The sequence below is a fragment of the Sphaeroforma arctica genome (assembly GCF_001186125.1).
Source record: "Sphaeroforma arctica JP610 unplaced genomic scaffold supercont1.35, whole genome shotgun sequence".
In the NCBI taxonomy this organism is placed as follows: Eukaryota; class Ichthyosporea; order Ichthyophonida; genus Sphaeroforma; species Sphaeroforma arctica.
In genome coordinates, this window is record NW_014040523.1 from 31277 (window position 1) to 54347 (window position 23071).

At 40.7% G+C, this 23071-nt stretch overlaps 4 protein-coding genes across 4 annotated transcripts in view; 3 read left to right on the forward strand and 1 right to left on the reverse strand.

The window, feature by feature from the left end:
• Nucleotides 1–344, reverse strand: part of SARC_00973 (hypothetical protein) — a gene marked incomplete at its 5' end in the record, with an annotated part of 1791 nt that extends 1447 nt beyond the window's left edge. Inside the window, one exon of the mRNA XM_014305305.1 lies at nucleotides 330–344. Within this exon, the coding sequence (XP_014160780.1) occupies nucleotides 330–344 (15 nt within the window). The remainder of the gene's footprint in view (nucleotides 1–329) is intronic.
• Nucleotides 345–1502: 1158 nt separating this feature from the next.
• SARC_00974 (hypothetical protein) lies at nucleotides 1503–4388 on the forward strand (the record flags this gene model as incomplete). Its single annotated transcript, XM_014305306.1, has 5 exons — nucleotides 1503–1665; nucleotides 1892–2132; nucleotides 2558–2724; nucleotides 3315–3635; nucleotides 3790–4388. The coding sequence occupies 5 exons, from the start codon at nucleotides 1503–1505 to the stop codon at nucleotides 4386–4388; spliced, it is 1491 nt and encodes a 496-aa protein (XP_014160781.1).
• Nucleotides 4389–19181: 14793 nt separating this feature from the next.
• On the forward strand, nucleotides 19182–20593 carry SARC_00975 (hypothetical protein; the record flags this gene model as incomplete). Its single annotated transcript, XM_014305307.1, has 5 exons — nucleotides 19182–19193; nucleotides 19333–19542; nucleotides 19736–19906; nucleotides 20105–20241; nucleotides 20464–20593. 5 exons carry the CDS (start codon nucleotides 19182–19184, stop codon nucleotides 20591–20593), a joined length of 660 nt encoding a protein of 219 aa, XP_014160782.1.
• Nucleotides 20594–21048: 455 nt separating this feature from the next.
• Nucleotides 21049–21285, forward strand: SARC_00976 (hypothetical protein; the record flags this gene model as incomplete). Its single annotated transcript, XM_014305308.1, has 1 exon — nucleotides 21049–21285. The coding sequence occupies one exon, from the start codon at nucleotides 21049–21051 to the stop codon at nucleotides 21283–21285; it is 237 nt and encodes a 78-aa protein (XP_014160783.1).
• Nucleotides 21286–23071: the final 1786 nt, after the last annotated feature.

A 23071-nucleotide genomic window follows, 5' to 3' on the forward strand; every position in this document is an offset into this window, starting at 1 on the left:
GTTAAGCTAATACCCGGGACACTCAGGGTTAGTATAACTATGACGGATAACCTGGTCCTACTCGGCATTTCGTACTCTGCACTTACCCATTCCACGGCACTACACGATGCAGACCCGATTCGTACCACAGAGGTGGGTACGCTATATAGTAGGTCAGCAAGCAAATACGGGCACTCGAGGGTGTAATTATTTTGTCAGCACCGGCCTGAGATGACCCAGCGCATATCCTCCATCGTCGATTCACTTGGCCCACGCTTCAAGTAGGAATTTACTGATCACTTTTCCCATCGATCTTCCCCGAACCACTACAACGGCTATGAGAGTCATACCATATGTATATACATTTTGTAACTTATTCTTTGAAAAATTTCATTTTTTTTCCTACGTATATGTTTGTTTCAACGAATAGAACCCTTTGTTGTACCAAGTGGAGAGTAACTTTATTTACACATCTACTGAGAGTTTTATATGCATGTACCTCCACGACTTTACGTATCCATACGTAAGTTTTAAATACATGTCACTAATTGAAAATGAACCTATTTGACACCTTATAACACCTGTCATTCTATAGTTCTCCTCTGTGTACCGAACTGTAGCTGTATCTGAGAAGACTGATGACAGTGTTGTTTTGACCAAGCACTCCCCTAAATCCGGTAGTGTATCAGGTATCTTTGAGAATACAATCTACAGTGAGCTTATGTAGTATTCTGTTTTTTTTTTTAGATTGTTTCCTATTGATTCTGGTGGGACAAGGATATCGGGGTCGGCAGTGAACGTGGAGCTTGTGTGGCGGGAATGTGTCGGCTGAGGTGTGTTTTTTGGTTAATATGTCAGCTATGTTATCATGTGTATTAATATACTGTGGACAGATGACACCTTGTGTGTGAAGATCCCGTATGTTGTGAATACGAAGATCTACATATTTGAGGTGCTTGTTTGTGCCTGCATTGTTGATGACATGAATTGTCGATTGATTGTCACAACGTGGGGGTGTGGGCTTGGTCTGTGTAGACCTCATCTCGCTTAAGATATTGCGGAGCCATTGAATACTTTGGGATGCTTCTGACGCCGCGTAGTATTCTGCTTCAGCTGTACTGGTCGTGATGGTCCTGTTCTTCTGACGTTTCGACTTCCAGATATCAGGGACGCCATTGATGCGAAGGACATAACCGCTGGTGGATCCTCGTGTGTCAGGGCAAGCATTATAGTTAGCATCGACGTAGGCGTCAAGAAAGGGGGCTTTTACAGGTTAAACTAAGATTGTGTGTACCTTTAATGTATCGAAGTATACGAACTGCCGCGGTACAGTGGCCAAGGGTTGGATTTGCCATACAGTATTGGGCCACAGAGTGTTGAGCTGGTACGATATATCAGACCGAGTGAGGACAGAAAGATACTGAAGGGTCCCAATTATTTATCTGTATGAGCAGGAGTGGCGTGAACCGTCGTTAATGTATATTATGGATAGTGTGGTTGCGTAGGTCATAGGTGCCGAACTTATGGAGGCACGTCAATTCGCGCTCGATAGCTTCTCGCCAAAGATCAGCATTGTCACCACGAAGAACCTCTCTGATGGTTGTAGGTGTAAGTGGGTGTTCCTGAATGGCTGCGCAGACCGTGTACAGTGCATCAACAGTCTCATTGTACATGGCTTGGTTGCAAGTATGTGTTGTATTGGACGATGATAGCGTACGGGGTCGTACTAATACGGACGAGAATGTCATCAGGTGGGTTGGCATCAGAAGTAAGGTGTGGTGGTCGTTGACTGAGTGATGTATACTTTTAACATATCGTTATATTACCCAGTCTATGTATATAATTTTTATTAGAACATTTCCATAAGATATTGTATCATACACTCCTTAGCAACCGTCACGCGCGCATGCAGAAGAGACGCAGCCCCGGCTTGACACACCATCGACTCAGGCTGTCGACTCTCACGTGTTTGAATCCGCTTCCGATATACTGGAACCATATTCGGATCGTCGAAAGTATGTGCTGTCACCAATGTTTGAGAGCCTCTCAACCAGCGTACCAAGTAGTGGTTTTGTAGTTTTGGTCGTCGCCCCCTGTGCGAGTATCGTCACTATGCCACCCGTCTTAAATTCGATCAAATCAAACTTACACAGGTCAGTAGCCTCCGCCATAGCAGCAGTATACTGTATCGTTTCTGATGAAGTTTCAGCTAATCTATTAAATTCATCCAACCGCTTTAACCATACATCATTCGTCATATGAACATGACCAGGTAAGTCATTAGGTTATGTTAGCGAACGGTATAACATGGCGGGAATCAAAATAAACACTGATTGGTGCCGACTTGTGAAGACATGATATCCAAAGGTTCTGGTAAAGCATAGTAAACGGTAGACGATCATCTCACAGTTCCGGGCAGCCAACACATAGTGCGCGCGCACATTTGTGAATTTCTTTGTGCCGTCGCTACGCCGCACCCAAGGTCTGAGGACGTCTTGTGTATAATTCCGAGTGCCCCGTGTAATAGCCTTCACGATATTATTCACAAATTCAGTACCCTCATCACTCTGAATCTTAGAGGAAACCCATGCTCACCAAACACCGATACTAATTATGTCGTCACCGTTTTTGCATCCTTCGCAGGTATCGTCCAAAGTATAGAGTACCCCGACGCTACATCCAATATATGTAAAATAAACTTGTTGCCCTTAGTAGATGTGACCACCATGGTAATGAGATTCATTTGTATGTAATACCAAATAATTGTACTGTGATGTACTACTCATTAAAGAGTGGAAGCCCTTCTTCATGGTGTCATTGCCTAAGCATGTACGACATGCTTTACGGACCTTTTCCGTAATCGGAACCATCTAGTCCCAATTATGTCCGTCATCCTTCACCTGTTGTACAGTAACCGCCGGTGAAGGGTGCTCTTGTTTATGAAATTGCCACGCCAACTGCACCCAATTACCGTAGCCCGCGCACATACCTCAGGGACTTGTTCAGAGATCTGTCGCATCACCGGTTGTGCCCAATTCTCTGGATAACGCGTACTAGCCTCCTCACATACAGGTATCTCTAACCTCAAATTGCACCAAAACGATGAATTGACCTTGTAGCCCGAGTGAGGCCCAATCCGGACAACAATAGTATGCTCCCACGGGTACTTACCACAGGCCTGTGTGCCATATTTGTGCCGTGCGTGGAATCAGTAGCGGGTCCGTCTGCATCATCGATAAGCGCAATGGAAACGACAGCGCACGTGTGTTCAACGGCGAAAACATTATGGCAGACGTATTGTCTGTCAACACCTTGCGTAGTACCTTATATATAAGGCGCCTTGGTGGATTCATCCATGCATAGTATTTACTCCAATCAAATTCAATTTCTCGTCCGCGACGCCGAACGTGAGGAACGCATGCAAGCTATGATTAGCCTCCGTGATCAAGAACAGGCAGAGAAAGACAAAGCCCACGCATCCGAGATCCAAGGTTTGAAGATTAGCCTTCTATCCATGAACGAACAGTTCAACGTCAAGAAGGTCAAGACCTTAGAAAATACTGAGGCTATCCTTCGTGTCCTCACGACACCTCTTCCCAAGCTCATCAAGGAGAAACTGAAACAAGATAAATTTGTAAAACTGTCCGCAATCAAAAGTGCAACGCGCCCCACACGAGAGAACACCACCGAACTTAAAATAGTAGACGTGATCGCAAAAGTAAAAATCAGTCAAGGAATCTTTTACGTCTTTTGCCGACTTCCTCGACACATGGATAACACTTTTGGCATCCATGCTTTACTTCAACGAAGAGCTGAAATCCGACATGCCAGCCGTACTCGATCTACTCAGTTACACCAAATTGCTCACCGGGTACCTCATGAACTACACCCTAACTGCCGTCGAGACTCTTGACTACCTTCACCGCGAGGGACTTGAGAAGTACGAGAAAGACACTCGCTTGGCGACTATCGACACCAACAAACTCTGTACTTTCTTGACAACACTGAACAACAGACGAACGAACACGTTCGGTAGCAAGTGTCGAGTTTGTAAGATTTTCTGCACCTGCGAAGTCAACGAGACGACCACCAGAGCACCCAAAGCCACTACCCTACGTCTAGCAACAGGAACCAACGATGCACTACATTCAATCGTCACGGATAAAATTCTTGTAAAGAAGACAAGTGCAAATTCAAGCACGAATACAACAAGCCGAAATGCAAGTCACGCGCTACGTATGGAGGCTGTGAACATGATCCCAGCAAGCACGAATGGGATTCAAATATTATCCCTATATTCTTTTCTCCGTAAGGCGGTACGTCCAGACACCGTTCCAAACTTACAGAAGCTAACGAACGCATTTCAGGGATACAATAAAGAATTAAAAAGAATACTCTACTACACATGATCAAGTTTGATGCTGACATTGGTTACAAAGGCAGTCGTGCGAGTAAAACAATATACCGCAATCATCCACCAGCATTCGATAATGTACCGGGACTCTCTAGAACCATCACACAGGACGCTCTCAAAGGGACAATCATAGACCCTTGTAAGGTACATTGTGTACTACTTATAACTTTATATTTACTTTATTATGCATGTTATAAATGTTTTAGTCGCAAAGTAAAGGCTATAAATCTTCACTGTTGTAGGTGCAGTGGGCCCCAACCACCTACTGCAGTCCGCGGCATCCAGATACACCCGCGGTCCTTTTTCGTTCTCTATTCTATAAGGCCTAGTGCAGGGAATAGCTCGTTGTTATCGTCTTCTATACTATTATCAAGGTCCTGCTCATCAGAGTAGTCTCCATCCACATCATCCCGATGAGGCATACACTCCTCCATTGAACTTTCATGATGGAACAATGCAAAACTTGTTCTTGTTCGTCCTGACATCACTTTAGAACACAGTCTCACTCGTCTGCTAGTATAAAACTATCGTGAAATACAGACTATTGCGATTGCATCGATTGCATCCCATTGAAGCAATCCATCAAATTGGGTTGTGTGCAGGATATGTAATTACCGTACGAGTTTGATAGTTGTGTATTAGTATTTCGTGCTCTTTGGGCTTTGTGTATTTAGAACATTATTGGAAGTAATAAAATTTGTATCTCGATATCATGTGAATGTCCATGTTCATGCAACAAAAGTTAATGCCTATGTTGGTTATATCTTACCGTATCCGTTGGAGAGTTCCCTACTTCTAATGTATTGCCTGTCATGTTAACTAACTATATAAGAGCCGTTTATATGTAGACAGTATTTATACACATATGTCACATGTAACTAGCAGTATGACTATTTGTGTTTGTTTGAGTTGCTGTGTTTGAATGATTGCTGTGAAGCGAATTGTGGTCGGATTGCCATGTTTCGCATGTCGTTTTCATCTAGAACTTTTCGGTCTTTACATTGCAACAAAAAGTGTAGGCTTAAGGGATCTTTGTAAGGGTGTAAATTAGGGCCAAAGTCAACTGCCTCCAAAATCCTACGATTCGTAGGATTTCAACAACAACAAAAATAGGGCCAAATTTACGATTCGTAGGGTTTCTGGGCACTAGTGATATGTAAAAATCTAAAAAAAATGTTTGGTTTCAGACGGCTAGTAAGACCAGAATGACTTAAATAAAGCAGTCTAGTTCAGATTTATTACCCTGATGTTATTGGTCCACTCTGCGTAGCAAGAGGGGGCATTGACTATCAGGGCACTTAGTTATATACAAGGCCCACATTATCAGCCCGGGCTAGGATCGAGGGACCAGGGACTCTGACAGCGGTTAATTTTTGATGACAGATATGGCTCCAGAGTTCGGTACTATACTGGCAGGGTCTTACAGGCTATGAAATATTGTATTTTTAAAATACAAGATTTTTTTTTTGATAAACCAAAGATATTCGCTAAGAACCCTGAACTTTTTTGAACTTTTGAAGGCGGCCTGGAGCTTCAAAAATCAAAAGTGCCAATGTTAAAGAAGTCATTTTGTCAAAAAAAAAAAGATAAGGCTAAACCATGTAAAGCGCACACCGAAGATCGGTATGTTATACACATATTTTGAGCTACTTCGAGCTAAAAGAGCACTGGTGACAGAATAAGTCGTAATTGATGGACAAAACTGAGTTCATAAGTAGGTCATATTACACAACTTTGGCAGCACCTTAATATATACTTTTGGAAATGTGTACTTTAAAGTTTGAACTGACACAGCTGTGACGATAACATCAAGATTGAACAGGACAACCTCAAAGTAACATGTAAAAGATATATAGGGTAAGATTGATAGTGTTGTGATAGTGATGGTGAACATAGCACAATCATTAACCCAAAGTCGTGAAAGAACAACGACAAACAGAATGAAGAAGGCACATATATTGGGCTATAAATATAGTATGTCCTAATTAAGAACCTGGGAAAATTGAATAAGACATGAATACGCATGAATGATAATTGATGATGTTTGATTTGAGATTAGTTTGACTATATGAATAAAATTCATAGGAGTTGCTGAGAAACTACAGGAAAGGTTTCTTGCAGGAGATCGAGGACTGACATGGTATAAACAGTGTCTACGTAGACATCAACGAATTCATACAGAGAGAGTCAACGACTTGAATAGTAAACTGTGTCATAAACGAGGTTTTTATCATTGTAAAGCGGTTGTTTCTCGAAACCTTCAGTACACTAACTTATTCCGTATTAGGGTTTGATGTTTAGTATTGGCTATACCAAGCCAGACATTTTCTGATCTTCGTCATCATATTTTCGTCGATCCCCCATTGTCATTTTCACCCAAATTCACGCGTGTGCACAGCCTCATTCATACACCTTGTTTATACGCAGGCATCTCGTGTGTGTTAGTGCCTGCACAAAAATTACGGGTGTTGAAGGTCTAATTCCACTGTTAGGTGGTTTAGAGAATGGTATATTCAGGTATATTCACGTGTGGTGAGTTTACAGACATATAAGATTCAGTCATAGCTATAGACATGTCAATGTTGATTCACAAGGTTTTGAATGTGCATGCAACAGAAATTATGTGTTTTAAAGACAAACGTGATTGCTACGAAAGATTTAAAATAAATATATGACGCATGATTAATGTAGTAAAGAATTGGGGGAAAGGGTAACATAGTATTACCAGTATTCGATGGCAAGAGAGTGGATGGTAAGCGAGCTAATGCATCGCGATCTATAAAAAAAGCGCATGCATGTACAAGCTGAAGTGGCAAGAATGCTAGTTGTAGAGGGGGTCGACGGAGAAGGTGAGAGTATATATAAAGAGTGTAAGTCGGCAGTTGGCGCTTACAATTTAGATGCAGCGAGAATGGTAATGTGTATGCTTGCGGAGAATGACATAGACTTTATACTCGCCCCGCAGGAAGCAGAACCAGATCACTTATCTGCAGCGAGTTGGTATCTGTGACTATTGCATATGTAATGATAGTGACTATATAGTTCTGTATTGTGATAACATTATCTTTGATAATTACTTCTATAGAGGACTAGGTAGACTATTTAAACGTGCTAAGTTGGTGTAAGACTTGATTCATTTCGAGAGAAGCCTAGTGAAAGTGAAGAGTGGCAGTCGAATATGCATGAGTTTTTATATTACGTGAGTATACATGGACTTGTTGACATGTTATATCCATGTGTCTGTCTGTTTAGACCAGACTATAGGCAGCGTACTGGTGTTGGACCTGCGGACCAATTGAAACACGTAAGCGAAGGGCGTGTCACTGTTGATTTAATTTTACAGTACCAGTATGTATGCATCTGATCCTAATAAGTTGTTCTATACAAGACAAGCAGTACAAAACACAGTCCAGTATATGATCCAGTGCATCAATGCTTTGTTTCAGCATACGACTCTCAACGACAATATATCGAACAGAAAATATATGAGGTATAAATCAATGTTTACGGTCCAAGTGTCTATACTCCGTGGCTACACCCTGTAGCTACAGCTATATAAAGTAGAGAGTGCTGTATTATGTAGGGGGCTGGCGGACAGGAAGTGAATTCACGAAGTGCGATCAATGAATTATGGACTAGTTACTGGCGTAAATGTAGGATAACCAACTTTACACGTAGTATGCCTCCCATTGATCTCACTAGTATAAACCGTGTGCAATTACGTGCGTATTCTACAAGCCATGGTCTGTCTATACCTCAGCACGTAACCACTGTAGAGTCGACGACTCCCTATTGTCTAAACATAAATCTATGCAAGAGATTTACGTTAGAGATATGTCTACGCTAGAATTAGTCAATTATACACAGGAAAATGTTTTTAAGATCGATGTAAGCAAAGATATAGTGAGAGACTATTTTGATAGAAAAGATGGATATTTCTCTACGCCGACAAAACAAACAGCAAAAACGGCGTACACTGGAGCTAAACATGGGATTCTCAGAGTCAGACAATAATGATCTTGCAATGTATGTACAAGCTAAGGTAGGGCGATCGATGCATAACACGCCGAAAGAAGTGTTTTTGCGTTTAATATGTACACCTGTTCATAAAGGTAATCAAATGCATTATAGATGTAATAAAGTGGATGTTATAGCTCTTTGCTTATTCCCAACTCCGATACCTTATAGACCGTGCCATTATATGAAGGTATGCGTTCACATTCGTACAGCTTTAGAAAGGACGATAGAACTTAGTATCAGTGAAGGCACAGATGATGAAAATACCTGGAGAGACAGAGGTGTTATCGCGAGCATTGTGTCAAGCATCCCTGCTATTACGATACACCTTTTATTACTGCTATGATTAGGTCTATGTACAACCCGTGGATAGGAGCACCAGTAGAACGTATTGATGGCAGTGTATCCACCACTGAGCGAGAGGAAATAGCAAGGGGTAGGCATTTAGCGTTGTATCGTACTGAACGTATGAAAAGTGTACGTTATCCAAATCGTGGTCTTAAGTACGATGTAATAGCTATAACAAAACCTAATACCTTAAGCGAGATAATCTCAACTCTTTTTGGCACGTTTCTTTTTGGCTGAGATATCCTATCAGTCATAGGCATAAACTAGTCACGTATAGGGGGGTTTAAGTTCACTAAACCACGAATACACCCACTGTCGGTTAAGTGTAAATCAATCTCAGATAGAGTAAGCCGGCCTCTGTCCCAGACCCGGTAGTCTTGTAATTTTTCATTGTTTCGCTCGATGTGAATACGGTATACGGCTATCTGTTTATCCCTCCTCTTTGTTTCGTTATCAAATGCAATTTGTCCCCGGGCTTTCTTCCGGGAACAAATCAAATGTATTCGACTCGTTTTCAGTTCATTCATCTGCCTGTCAGTGCAGCATGTGCAAGACGAACGATAGCCAAATATTTGTTTGCCATGGTCGACAATGTCGTTATCTGTTGCTGATCCCGGGCATGGTGGTGTCACTACTGCAATTTAAGAATTTGAAGCTGCTACTGTACAATGTTTACTAATAACACTCTTTTTATATAATGTGTAAAAGCATGTGTGTGTAGCAGGAACGACCCTGTATAGATCGTCTGTCTTCTTCTCAGTGCATTACTAAACCATGGCAAATAACCGGGCAGTAGTCTCATGTTTGTTGCCATATCACACTGCACGTGTTTTGCATTTTGCTTTTCGTGGGTATCGGTTGAGGTTTTCTCACCATCTCTGCCACAGCATATGTCCAAGTACCATATATATATATATATATGTTTAGCTTTCACACGTCACACATCGAAGTATATACTTGTATCTGGCGTATATTTACTGTATCGTAGTTGAGTGAGCCAGCAAATGGATTTGTTCAAAACAAAACAAGTTTGTTACCTCTGCGTTTATATGTGTAATCTGCATCCTTCGTAGCTAATATAGGTGAATCGTCATCGACATCTATATCAACTGCTTCAGGGCAAAATTCTTTATACAGTTTAATCCTGACACGACCATTAAAGTGAAAAGACCGCATTCCAGTAGTCATATAGCAACCTAATAGCGATAACAGACGGCTTCCCAGTGAATGTATCACACAAACGGTCATCTTTTGATAAACGTTCTATGTATATCTATGCATGAATACGTGAGTGATACTTGTGTTGGTATGGGTGTGGCTGTCTTCGCTCTAGTTTGCTGCATGTGTTCTTGTAGTATTGGTTACTCTGTCGAGTACTGCTTGACATATAGACCAAGTTATGTATCTATTAGTCGACGACGATGATGAAGACGTTGAGACAATCTGCTTAATGACAGATAAGTAACATTTGTGCTGAGGCGTCGGCCGTACAAAAGCAATGAAGGCAAATCTCCAGCCTAAATTCGGAGTTGTCCATTTGTTATTTTGTGTAACTGATCGTCACGATAATGACATGTTGCTATTTTACGCCGTACTCTAACCTTCGTCCCCTTTGCTGCCTCAAACTCACGCCTTATCTTAGTTCTCATATTCGTCTCTTTAACCAGGATAATCAGCTGTTGATCACGCACGTTTTGGTTAACTGAGAGACCTAGACCTGTTTTTTTCTCAGGTATTCGCCGCACTGTAAACTTCGATGGATATTTCTATGTTTTAAACTATGTTATATAAGCTAAGATATAATTTAAGTCAGTTAGGATTTAGCAGTGGTAGATTGTGTAAGAATGATCGGGACTGCCTGTTGGTAAGAGCCTTAATTTCTTCGATCACACAGGACGTACCTCTAGCTGTTCTTTATTGAATGATTTCAATAGAAGTACTAAGTGTTCATGACCACATGTCAATTTGTAGATCGACATAAGAACGTAAGTCAAGTTAATACATTAGCTAATATAAATAAAGTTCCATCTGAAGAAAAGTTAAAAAAGAAAAAGACATTGGATTTTGGAGATTGGCGGGAAGACCCAAACCTGTAAGTAGCAGTTCAGAGATTATAAAATTTAGTTTATAATATCCTACATCTACTATCGTCTCAAATAGGTCCAAGTAAATGAGTCATACCAAATACTCAGGCTATTGGAGCCATCAAAGTAAATTTAGAACACTTTGGAAATATCGGAAAAAGAACTTGTATTAAATTATTTTAAATACAAATAAAAACCAATGTGTTATCTCATTTGGTCTTGATATTTTAGACTGACCGGAGGCCGTATTTCTACATAGCCCCCAGTAGCTTTTAGGACTACGGACGTACGTGAAGGTACGATCTAGTTCGTAAAGCGAAAACCAAAGTAAAACGGTTTCGGTCATAGCTTATCGAGTAAGTATGTGCCTTTATGCACAAGTTCAAGACTCATGTTACACTCTATGTCGTTTAGTATTTGGTCCAGTAACTATTTCCGATGTAGGCGCATTACGTTTATTACTTGGTAAGGTAATAGCCAAAGATTGTTCTTCATTAGTAAGGAAGTTCGAAGAATTTTCTGCTCTGTTGGTAAGCAGATCAGAAAGTTTAGTCACATAGGAAGTAGGTGGCAAATAGGGAATTTCGTATCCATTCGGGTTTGTAGTCACCTGAGGAAACCCTTTCCGTTTATCTCGTGAGTTCTTATGTAAACGCTTATTCCATTTCTTATTAAAAATACGAAGGAAGTCGCGAGAGTCACGAAACGCATAGGAGGTTAGCCAAGTTACTGCCCCATCCATAAAACGAGTCTTGTAGTAAGTGTAGCCGTCTTCGGATGTTTTGTCAATTATATCTTTGACTTGTGACTCCATAACTGGGACATCAGAATCAAATGAGCGAGCGAATGAGAGTTCGGAGGTAGGGATACAGTGAGTGCCTAGTTTAGTTGCGCTAGTACCATCTATGTTATTCACTTCGTAAGTATCACTCTTCTCATCATGGTAGGAAATAACAAAAGGTCCGATTGTCTTAGAAGTGAGTTCGGTAACGTTGGCATTGCGATTTAAAAAATTAACATAATCGCCAACTTTGAACTGAACAATGTTCTTAGTGCTATTCCATCGGTCATACGCTTTAAGTAGGACACGATTTTTGTGCTCGAGTAAACAGGGGTAAACAATGTTCTGCATAAGCTCGATCTTTTGTAGCCACGGAGTAACATGTTTCTCGGGCGCAGTTTTGTCAAACGTTGCTTGTAATTCACTATAGCGGCCAAAGAAATAGTGAAACGGGAATGTTCCAGTTTGATGATTCATGCAGTTATTCATTTGAGTCTGAACCCATTTCAAAAGATAAAGCCACATATCCTCAACGTCATCCAGTGCGGTACGCAATAGCTTCTTTAGTTCTCTATGACGTGTCGCATTTGCACCCTGCGTTTGGGGTTTATCAGGAACACCACGCCTATGGGTCATGCCTGATACGAGTATAAGTGCCTCCACGGCACAAAACTCACTACCGTTATCAAAACATAGTACTCGGGGAAACCGAAGTCATTAAAGACGTGATAGCATAACTCTGCTACTGTTTGCGGGCGTTTGTTCGGCATTGCATAAAGCAAGTTATAGCCCGAAGCCGCACATAAGAAATGACAGATATATACATCGCCAGTATGCTGGGATCGCGGGAGTTTAACCAAATCGACTATGACTCGGCGCATCGGTTGGTCTTCTGTCACACTTTTTAGGGGTGCCCAACCGTAGCGCTTGATCTGGTTCTTTTCACATTCAGTACAGCATCGGTATACTTCACGTATGGGTTCTTTCAGTCCCGGGTGATCAAGCCCTGCACGAATAGCCATCTTATAAGTATGCTCATATGCTCGATGAGTTAAATTATGTATTATTTTAACTCTACTCTCGAGGTCTTCTAAGTCAGTCAGATTCTGTGTAACGCTGGCTGGATGAACCATAGTTCCGTTAGATGGGGCAACTTCAGTATCAGGAGTGGTAGACTCCTGAGATACGTAATTAACAACATTAGATTGATGAAATACCTTCTTCAGTTGTTTGGCAACTCCTGGCTGTTCTTTAAGCAGCGCTTTAAGTAGTTGAGTGCGAGCTTCAGGTTCTCTTAGAGCTTTGAGTTTTTGATCCATGGCCTTAGCTAGTTCCATGTTTTTACGATCTAATGCCGTCTCAATCGGCATTACCTCGACTGTATTTCATGTTGGGTGCATGTGTTGTACGAGTCTTGAGCTTTTGTTCAAACTCCTTAGGCTCCTCTAGTTTAGGTATAAACTCGGTTGAGGGTTTCTAATTAATGGTACCTCCAGGACCGATGCGACAAACGATGGTGTGTTTCCAAGGTGTCTTCTTCATAGAATAGGATCCCTGGTACAAGAACGTGTCGGTTTCACGGTCGACATAGATAGGCTCGTCTTGTATCAGATCAATTAAATCACGTATCCGTGGGTCGGAACTACGTAAGGGACAACACAGCGTAATGGTAGATTTAGTAATAATAACATAATTTAACAACTGTGCGATAAGTTGCCAAGGTGGGTTAGCCCACGCATTATGCTTGATAAGTCAAGTTGAAAGGCATCACCTTTAGGATGAGTCAACGACCTATAATCAGGAACCTGTTTGTTATGTTCTGCCCATCTTGATTGAGCGAGGTTAAATCATTTCTTATTAAGCATCCAATCGGTTGCTAATAACTCTCTAACTGTTTTCTGGTAGTCATTGACAAGTCGAGAGAACATGTCAGGAAGATAACCATATATTCCTGGTATGTGTGTAATGTTAAAAGCGAACTTAACAATAATGTCATGCCAGCGGCTCACCAACTGTGAATCAGGGTTCATGTCCTTTAAATATGTTAAAGACTTTTGATCACAGGCGACAGTGAAGTAACTTACATAAAGGTAGTCTTTAAACTGTCTTAGCGCAGTAACAATAACAAGGAGCTCTTGTTTAACGGTAGGGTAATTCCGTTGACTCTTATTATAACGCTTGCTAAAGAATTGTATGTACCGTGTAGTAAGTATACGCTAGATAACTGTATCTCAACGTTCTCCCTCCTCAGGGAGGGGGACGTTGTTCATTTATTAATAATTATAAACAGTAATCCTAAAATGACTGACTCTTAAAATGTGTCATTAGTCATGTGCTGTAAAACCAGCAAAGCCCTAAAACCCAGTTTATCAGATTATTCTGATAAACTGTAAAACTTGTAATAAACCTAAAATAATCAAATAAATCTAAGTACTTGTATTCTGACCACAACCGTGGTTTATCATTTATTGTTTGGTATAGCACTCCACCTAACGCTTGATCTGAAGCGTCAGTTGCTACTTGGAATGGGACATCGTCCACAGGGTATTGCAGGATGGGTGCGTTCATTACTTTACTTTTGACTAGCTGAAATGCATCATCACATTCTCTAGTCCAGAGCTTTCCCAAAGATCCTTTGTGCAGCCGTAGGTGACTGAAAGGCTTTAAGTATTGAGAAAGACGAGGTACCGAATCTGAGAAGAAGTTAACAAACCCACACACAGAGTTCACATCTCTTCCAGTAATCGGTGTTGATAGATCCAACAGAAATTGTTTCTTGCCAGAATCAATTTCTGCCCCTGCTGCAGATGCCTTGTAACCAAGTAAGTGTATAGAATCTTTAGCAAAAGAACACTTGTCCTCGTTAATCTTAAGTTTGGCATGGTTTAGTCGCTTTAAGACTTCCTTAACGAGTTTAGCATGTTCATGTACTGTCTTTGTAAAGATAACTATATCATCTAAATATACTGATACGTTATCCGACAGGTCCGCAAATAGTTATATCATAACTTATTGGAAGAAAGAAGGTAACATGTGTAAGCCTTCAGGTGCACCTTTAAACTGGTACTTCTTACCTTGCCAAGTAAAGGGAAAGTATTTCCTATGCGGCTCATATATTTGTAATTGATAGAATGCAGCTTTTAAGTCTACCTAGGAAAATATAGTCGCACCTTCCATTTTGCGTAGCATCTCGCTTATCTCTGGTAAGGGAAAACTATGTTGCGGAAAAGTTTGTTGATTGGCGACAGGTCTAGTACTACTCTTGTTTTACTAAACGTGCCATCAGATTTATATTGATCGACCGCTAAGAGAGCTAAGTTAACTGGGATTGCATCATAATTGATTTTAATTAGACCCTGTTTTAACCAATCTTCAATTTGGGTTTTGACAACGTCCTTGTATCTCCGACTCACGTAGTTATGTGAAGCACACTTTAGCTTAGAGAAGTCGACGTTTGTTAAGTCAAGCTTAACGTACCCGTTAGAGAACTTAAACATACACCAGTCAGTTATTGCAATCTTTCTGTTTTGTATAATTAAGTCCATAATTATATCGGTAACGTGCGGAATCATATCCTCTGCTTCACTTTCCGGAGGTTTAGGTATCTTTAACATGTTATCATCTGACTGATCATTATTTGGGTCTAGCCCATTAGGCAGACCAGTGAAAGATATACCTAAACTGAGAAGATCAGTCATACCTATAATTAAATCATATTTCTGAGACATGTCAGTAACGATTAAGTGAGTCTTTACTTCTCTTCTATCTGACAAAATTATGTGTGCATAGTCAATGGCTTCTTCGCAAGTGGTAACTTTGCCATTTCCCAAGATTAAATTAGTTGTTTCGTTATGAATAGCCACATCTGTAGCGTAGGCTACTCGGCGTGAGATAGCAGAGACTTCAGCCCCTGGATAAAAAAGTGCTATAACCTTTCTCCATTGACATAAACGGTTTGAAATATACGTTCATCTCCTTTGGTATAGATTTTATAGAACTTTTTCTCATAATCTTGTTCTAGTGCACACATATGGAACTGTCAGTGCTTAACTTGGACGTTTGGTATGTCCTTGCAATCATCTTTGTGCCAACCGTTAGTACCCTTGCAAGTAGTACACTCTTTCATATAGTGTCCAAATTTTGGCTTACCTGGTGCACACTTAACCATCACGTTTAGTGAGGTTGTAACCACACTTCTTGCAAGGTGCACTCTCTTTTCTTTCTCCCTTTGGTTCAGTAGAAGTAGAGCCTTTACCACTTCCAGCAGTAGTGCGAGGTTTCTTAGTATTACGCGCAGTGTTATTCTCTAACGCGGTACGCTTAGCCGGCTCGGTAAAGCTCAAGGTACTAAGTACTCTAGTAGATGGGCTGGTATGCTTTTGAACTATCTTCTCAAAGACAGACTAAGCCATAGATCGGAAATCACCATAGGTGATAATATCATCATTAACCTTCTTAAAAAGATTAGCCCCCAGAGTCTCCATCATCTGACAAATTAAGAAATACTTGCCAGTACAGGTACAACCTCCCATCCGAGTGTTCATATGTGTCATATGAGCTAGATCACCTCGAATAGTAGTATTGTTCGCAAAGGACTTGCGAGACTCTAGAAGTTCACGGCCAAGTGCATCTTCAAAGAAGGCGTTAAGTATATTCTCACGCAACGGCGCCAGGATAAGGCTTTCCAGTTGGGCTCATGGGCCTTCAAGATAGTTTTCCATTCCTCTGACTCTCAGAAATGAATAAAGGCATTCATCATCTGCTTACCCTTAGGGCTGGCAGACTCCTTAAGTTGATCAAAGACCTTCAGTGTCTCCACTGTACTCTCATAAGTAGAGTAGTTGACCTCAGCCTTCGCATTTCCTAGCTGCTTTATAAAGCTTGGTTCGAAGCGTTCACGAGGCTCACACTCAGTGATACCGGCTGCTAGTACCAAGATGGAGTATATCTTCTTTCTCTTGTTATTGATTAGATAGCGAATGTTATCCGCTTTCTTGTCGTCAAGGTCAGAGTCATTCAATAGACGGTCCTCAAGAACTTACATACCAGAACATAATAGCCTGAGACGATGTTGTCTGGTTCTCACTTCCTCGTCTTCTGAGCTAGAGTGGGTACTCTCTAGTGATGTATTGGTATAACGATTACCAAAGTCGTGATTACCAAGGTTAGATGGTAAATGATGATCGATGTTATGAAGGTGGTAGGCTTCATCGATTTCCATACGATCATAGCCTCTGACAGGGTTAGGTTTTTCGAGAGGATGGTCGATTGTAGCTTCCGAGCTATAGGGGTTATATCTTGAGATTTTACCCACTTTACCAGCGGTAACTGGCTCAGTGGTAACCCTGCTGGCTAGTAAACCAGTGAGTCTCAAATTCGAAACCCGGCTTGGAATATTATTTTCTTCGGTATAGGAAGAATATCGGCCACGTGGGATATGACCGAAGGGTCAGAAGCTGCGGCAGCGTCTAGCTCCTTTTAAAGCTCATCTTTGTGGTTCTAATGGCGTCAAGACTAAGAAGATCCAACCACTCGTTGTCGAGTTATAGCGTCCCCAACATTTGCGTCTTCCGCCCCAACATTCATCGGCAAGGCATTCAGTGGCGAGGCATTTAATGAAATTTCACGAAAAGGAATGACATTAATAGGTGGATTGGGCTGACTTTTAGTAGTAATAAACCGTCGATCTCGAGACGATTCCTCCACGTGTTCAGGAGATATATCCTTTCCAATATCTGACTTTTCGCGGTCAGATGGCAAGCTGAGGTCCTGGGCTGCCCTAATAGGAGACACATGGACGCTGGCGAGTCTTTCCGCGGCAGTTGAGACCTCTACTTTTAAGGATTTAGGGTCCAACGAGTCATCCTCAGAGTTTTCCTCAGAACCAAGTAAATGAGTCATACCAAATACTCAGGTTATTGGAGCCATCAAAGTGAATTTAGAACACTTTACTTGTATTAAATAATTTTAAATACAAATAAAAACCAATGGGTTATCTCATTTGATCATGATATTTTAGACTGACCGGAGGCCGTATTTCTACAGCACATACTACTGCCATTCGTGCAGATGCACTGCATACGGGCTGGTAGATGACTAGGAACATAACAAAGTTTGTGATTAAGTACTCCATTGTAGCTCTACACATGGCATAACATTGGCTCCGGGGCATAGACGACCACCTTTTCATATTAACTGAGACATTAGACAATGTTTAGCGTTTATATGCAAAGACTTGGTAATACATGTTATTTCTAGCCTCTCGTAGTAGCCAACTAAAGGAAGCAAAGCTTTACGTAATCCATATCAGTCGCTTGACAGCATACTTTGCTGTCGGCAATACAAATGAATGGCCATTTATTCCTATGCATCTCTCAACACTCCTGCACCTACACACTGTCCGCACGAAAGAAACCCTTTCAGTGTTCTTTGACTCAATCCACTTGACGATGGCCGCTTACTCGGGTTTGACTCGCCGCTCATCGTTATCATCTTCGCGTCATTGTACCTCAGTATCTTTAACAGATCGCGATGCAATGGAGGCATCAATCAATGCAAGGATTTCTTTAGGACGTCGATATTCTTTGTCAGTCTCACAAGTACATGCCTCACACAATCTATGGTTATAACTTATACGTGAACAGATTCTCTCTAATTGTTTTGTTATTTCTAAAATATATATATATTTGTGTTATTTTGTTTTTGTTTTGTTTTGTCAGTTTTTGTTTAAAAAAACAAAACGAAAATTGCGTAACGTTGAACACTCCTATTTTTAAAAAATAAATAAATATTTTAGTATCCTCGACCTCCGGCCTCAGCATTCACTATTCAGATACAATAGATATTTATCGGTGATTCGGTGTACTCTGTCGGTTGTCGCCTGGCTGACGGTGTGCTGAGCTTGTGCACACGCGTGACGCAGGGGTTCACAACTTCACATTTTAATTGTTAAAATATACGGCCCTCTGGAATCTCAAATCTGGATACAAAATCTATATGTAATACTTTTATAAAAATAAAAGAGCTAGAAAAACAGTTGTATGTTGTATTTTATAATCAAATTAGGTTATGCATACATTTATCAAATTAGGTTATGCCTACATATATGTATTTACGCATCGATATATTTAGTAACATCAAGTTTTCTTAGAGCTTTTGTACCCCTCTATCTAGAGCCGCTTGTAGGTATCACGTATTTACATAGAATGGATAGAAAGCACAGCGCGCTCGTTGTCATGTACAATAGTGTTTACACTGTATATCATGATATACGATATCAACAGGTCCAAAATTCTGGTAGCTTCATTACTGAGGTAGAATCGCACGTTCGCACATATTGTGTACAGCCGTGCTGGATTTTAAACAAAGTTTTTTTATAAGATTTTTTCTGTGATCACACCTGTAAGCAGAAATTGTCTTTTTGTCAGAAGGAAACAAAAACTACTAGCAAAGCGGATGGACGCTATATAACATTGAGACTATTGCAAGCTGCTGAGACAAATACAGGAAAAAGTTTCGTATTGTGAGTGCAAGTGTTAGCTATCACGAGACGATAATCATGCGACGGCAGGTAAGTATATTGTCTCGAAAGCAGGGGTCTGTGTGAATGAGCGCTTCACTTGTCTTGTATGTTGAGTGCGAAACTATACTTCCAAAATTACGATAAGAGATCCAACTGTCTTATACTACACCTTTATCAAACTAAACAGCAGGTTGACTTGGGTAACGGCAGCTTACGTCCAATAATCACTCTCCCACCACTGCCGAACGCGCCTACCATACTTCCACCTAATGACGCAACGAGAACTACGACCGTGAATTCTCCGACTGGCCTTGATGGTACTGTGATCACGACAGCGGAAACGACAACAGCGGGATTCTCATCTACGGATATTGCTACAACCGAGTCTTTGATTGATGTATGAATTTTACACGTTCGATCGCTGTATTTTCTTAGCACTCGCACATATTGACATGTAATTTCAGGTGGTGCTTGCTGAACTAAACATGCGCTTTTTCCGTAGTTCAATTTCGCTAGTGGGGTTGTAAGAGCAACAATTGCCTGTAGAGTAGCGTAATAATATCCGAACTTTTTATTACCTTCTTCTACAGTGCGGGCCAAATGGCACATTGCAAAGTGACAACCGGTGTCTCTGCCGTGAAGGTTTCGCCACAAATAATAATCAGGATGCGCTTAGTTTCGAATACTGTACATTGCCTGTGACCGGCAACAACGCACCCGCTCCAGGAGGAGGTGGCAGCAACGGGAATACTGAAATATCGGTAGGATATATGATCACTGACAGTGAGGATAAACTTAATTCATACTTAAAATTGCTATTGTCCATATATCGACGCGAATGGGCATATACTGAGCGACCTTACAAGAGGCACACTATCATTTTGATCTATATATGCATTTTAACATGTCGTCACTTTTTCTTGTAGAATTGCTGACCTATGTGCATATGATTTTTATAGGACGCAGGTTCTGCGGCATCGACGTCATCATCCTCCATTGACACAGTCGGCTTGGCCTTTTTAATATTCGGAGTTCTCACCTTTTTGGTGGTGATGGGCATCAGCTGCGTTTTCTGCGCCAAGTGTTGCTGTAAGAGGTATGTGCTGTGTACATTTCAATTTGCAGTACATAAATTCGGGAGTAGAGAGAAACCTGATATTGGTTGCCACTCACACACATTACATGAGTACAATTTAGTTGACCATGAATAAATTGCTTCGCATCACCTGCTTGTCTGATAACAATAGGCGGTACAGAGACAGGAAGCATCGGAAGTACTCGACAAAAATTCGCCAAACCCCTTTGAAATCCGCCCCAGTCCCCGACCTCGAAGCGCCACGAACCGAACGAGAACTGATTCTCTAATTGAAAAGGACTGGAGTCATCCTACCTGCAGCTTTAGCCGTGATACACGTGTCACTGGCATATCTAGTGCCAAAGCTATTTGACCTGGGGTAGCAACATAATTATATCGTACCCTTGAACTAGGTACAGAATATGCTGAAAATTTTACAGCCTCGTTTTTTAGAACCAATCCATGCAACTGGCGTGATGAATTTGATAAGATCTTTATTGGGCTTTTCTATGAGGGGCTCCGAGAACGATTAAAATATAACGATAAAAGAGTTTCAGGCATGAACAATCGGCATCTTTTATACGCGCATTCCAGCTAGGTATAATGCAAGGACGTCACTTTGATAGGATGTGGAGGCACGATCGGGAATATTATGCCATTCATGCACGTCGCCAACCACAACGAAAACTGGCCTCGTCCTGCCTGTCACATCCGACTTGTCACCTGCCATAGTCACACACTCAATCAGCCACTAATCGTTGTAATTTCACCACAAACTTTGGTGTACACATCCAATAGCCCACGATATAAGCCACCGCAAAACAACGCATGATGTCATACGCAGAAGTCAGGACCGCAACTGCCCAGGTGGGGGTGATGAGATTTTGCATTCGGTATACGAGCGGAGCAGCAACAAACAATGCTATAGGCTTCCCATTGATTGGACAGTGTAAGGCCTCAGATGCACGCTACGAGATCGTAGTTCTGGTCGATACTCGGGCGTGCGGCATGTCAGCTCAGTTCAACCCGGATATTATCCCCGAAAGTGACTCCGTCATCTGTTAGAAACTCCTTGTATCTGCACGAGTATTAATTTGGCACTAGCGGCTTGTCGCGACAATGGTTTCTGATCCCGGAGGGTGCTCCTCGTGTCTATTCGTCCCATCTATTCATTTTCTTCATCTACCCATTTGGAAGCTAGATATCCAAAATGTGAGATCTTGAATCTCAGAAGTTCCTCAGAGCACACATAAGCCAGTCTCGCCAAGTACAGTGCCGCGGCAATCTCCACGAGCAACAACGTCCAACTGAGAAACTTAGACCTGGAAAATTCATCAAAAAGTAATAATAAGAATCAATCAACTGATAGTCTAAAAATATTGAACATTGTATGAAATGGAATCAGAAGTGTTCTCCCTCAGTAAAAGGGAAGTTCAGGCGAAATAGGGATTGTACTTGCGACTCGCGTGCGTGGGAGCAGATGAAGAAAAAAAGGGACAATTACGTGACAGAGCGACGAAAAGGCAGATGAAACTCGAGTACATTCGAAGTACGCGATTCGTTAACGAAGAACCAATGCATCTCCAGCCACGACCCGGAACTTTGTAATCTTCACCAATTCACACAAGAATAATTAAGAATATTTTAGTGATCGCACACTATATAAAAAATTATTGCAAATTTCACGCAGAAGGAATTGTAGGAGCTCCAAGATGAGAAGACACAGTCAATGTAACGAGGAAAAGTGTCTGGACAGTCCCATTCACATCTATATACAGAAAATAGAGATACACAAAAACGAACACTATTATCATAATACACGATTAAAAGTGGAACGCATACCAGAAAACACAGTCAATGTAATGAGGAAAAGTGTCTGGACAGACCATATGGACAGACCATTCACATTCAAATAAAGAAAATAGAAATACACAGAAACGAACATTCTTATCATAATACACGATTAAAAGTGTATCGCATACCAGCAGAGCAAGATATGAAGTACAGTGCTGGCGCCAAATATTAGACTGGATTGCCATGCGTGGAAGCGAATGTAGTCATTCTTTATCTCAAGTACCAGAAACAGAAAACCTGAATACGTAGGAAGAAATAAAATATCGAATGAAAACATTGGTGATCGTGAAATGAGTTTCTGACGGCGGAGAAAATATCGAATGAAAACATTGGTGATCGTGAAATGAGTTTCTGACGGCGGAGAAAATATCGAATGTATAGTCTTAAAAAACTATTGTTAATTTCGGAAAGTACCTATGGGGCATCCAAAATTTAGACCTATAAAAAAAATCGTGGAAGAGATTCATATGTGTACCCCTACGATTGTATTATATATACCAGATAGTCTATATATTCGCAAGTTGATAGTTCATATATTAAATGGACATTGCATTCGTTATAGTGAAAAATATAAAAATTAACACCCACAAACACACGAAGAAAAAACAAATACGAATAGTTCATAATAAATGAATTCAACGATCATGTCTATTGTCTCTTTTTAGAGAGCTTTCCCCCACAAATATCTATATTTTCTTCAATATCTAAAATTAAATCTATTTTTACAGGAATAAGTATATATATATATATATATATATATAAATACAAATATATACGCATATATATATATATACGCATATATATACATACATACATACATACATACATACATATATATATATACATATATATATATATATATATATATATATACATATGTATATACATTTTAAGATACATAAATATAAATATACATATACATATTTATATGTATATAAATACATACATATATACATATGTATATACATACATACATCCATCCATCCATCTATAGATC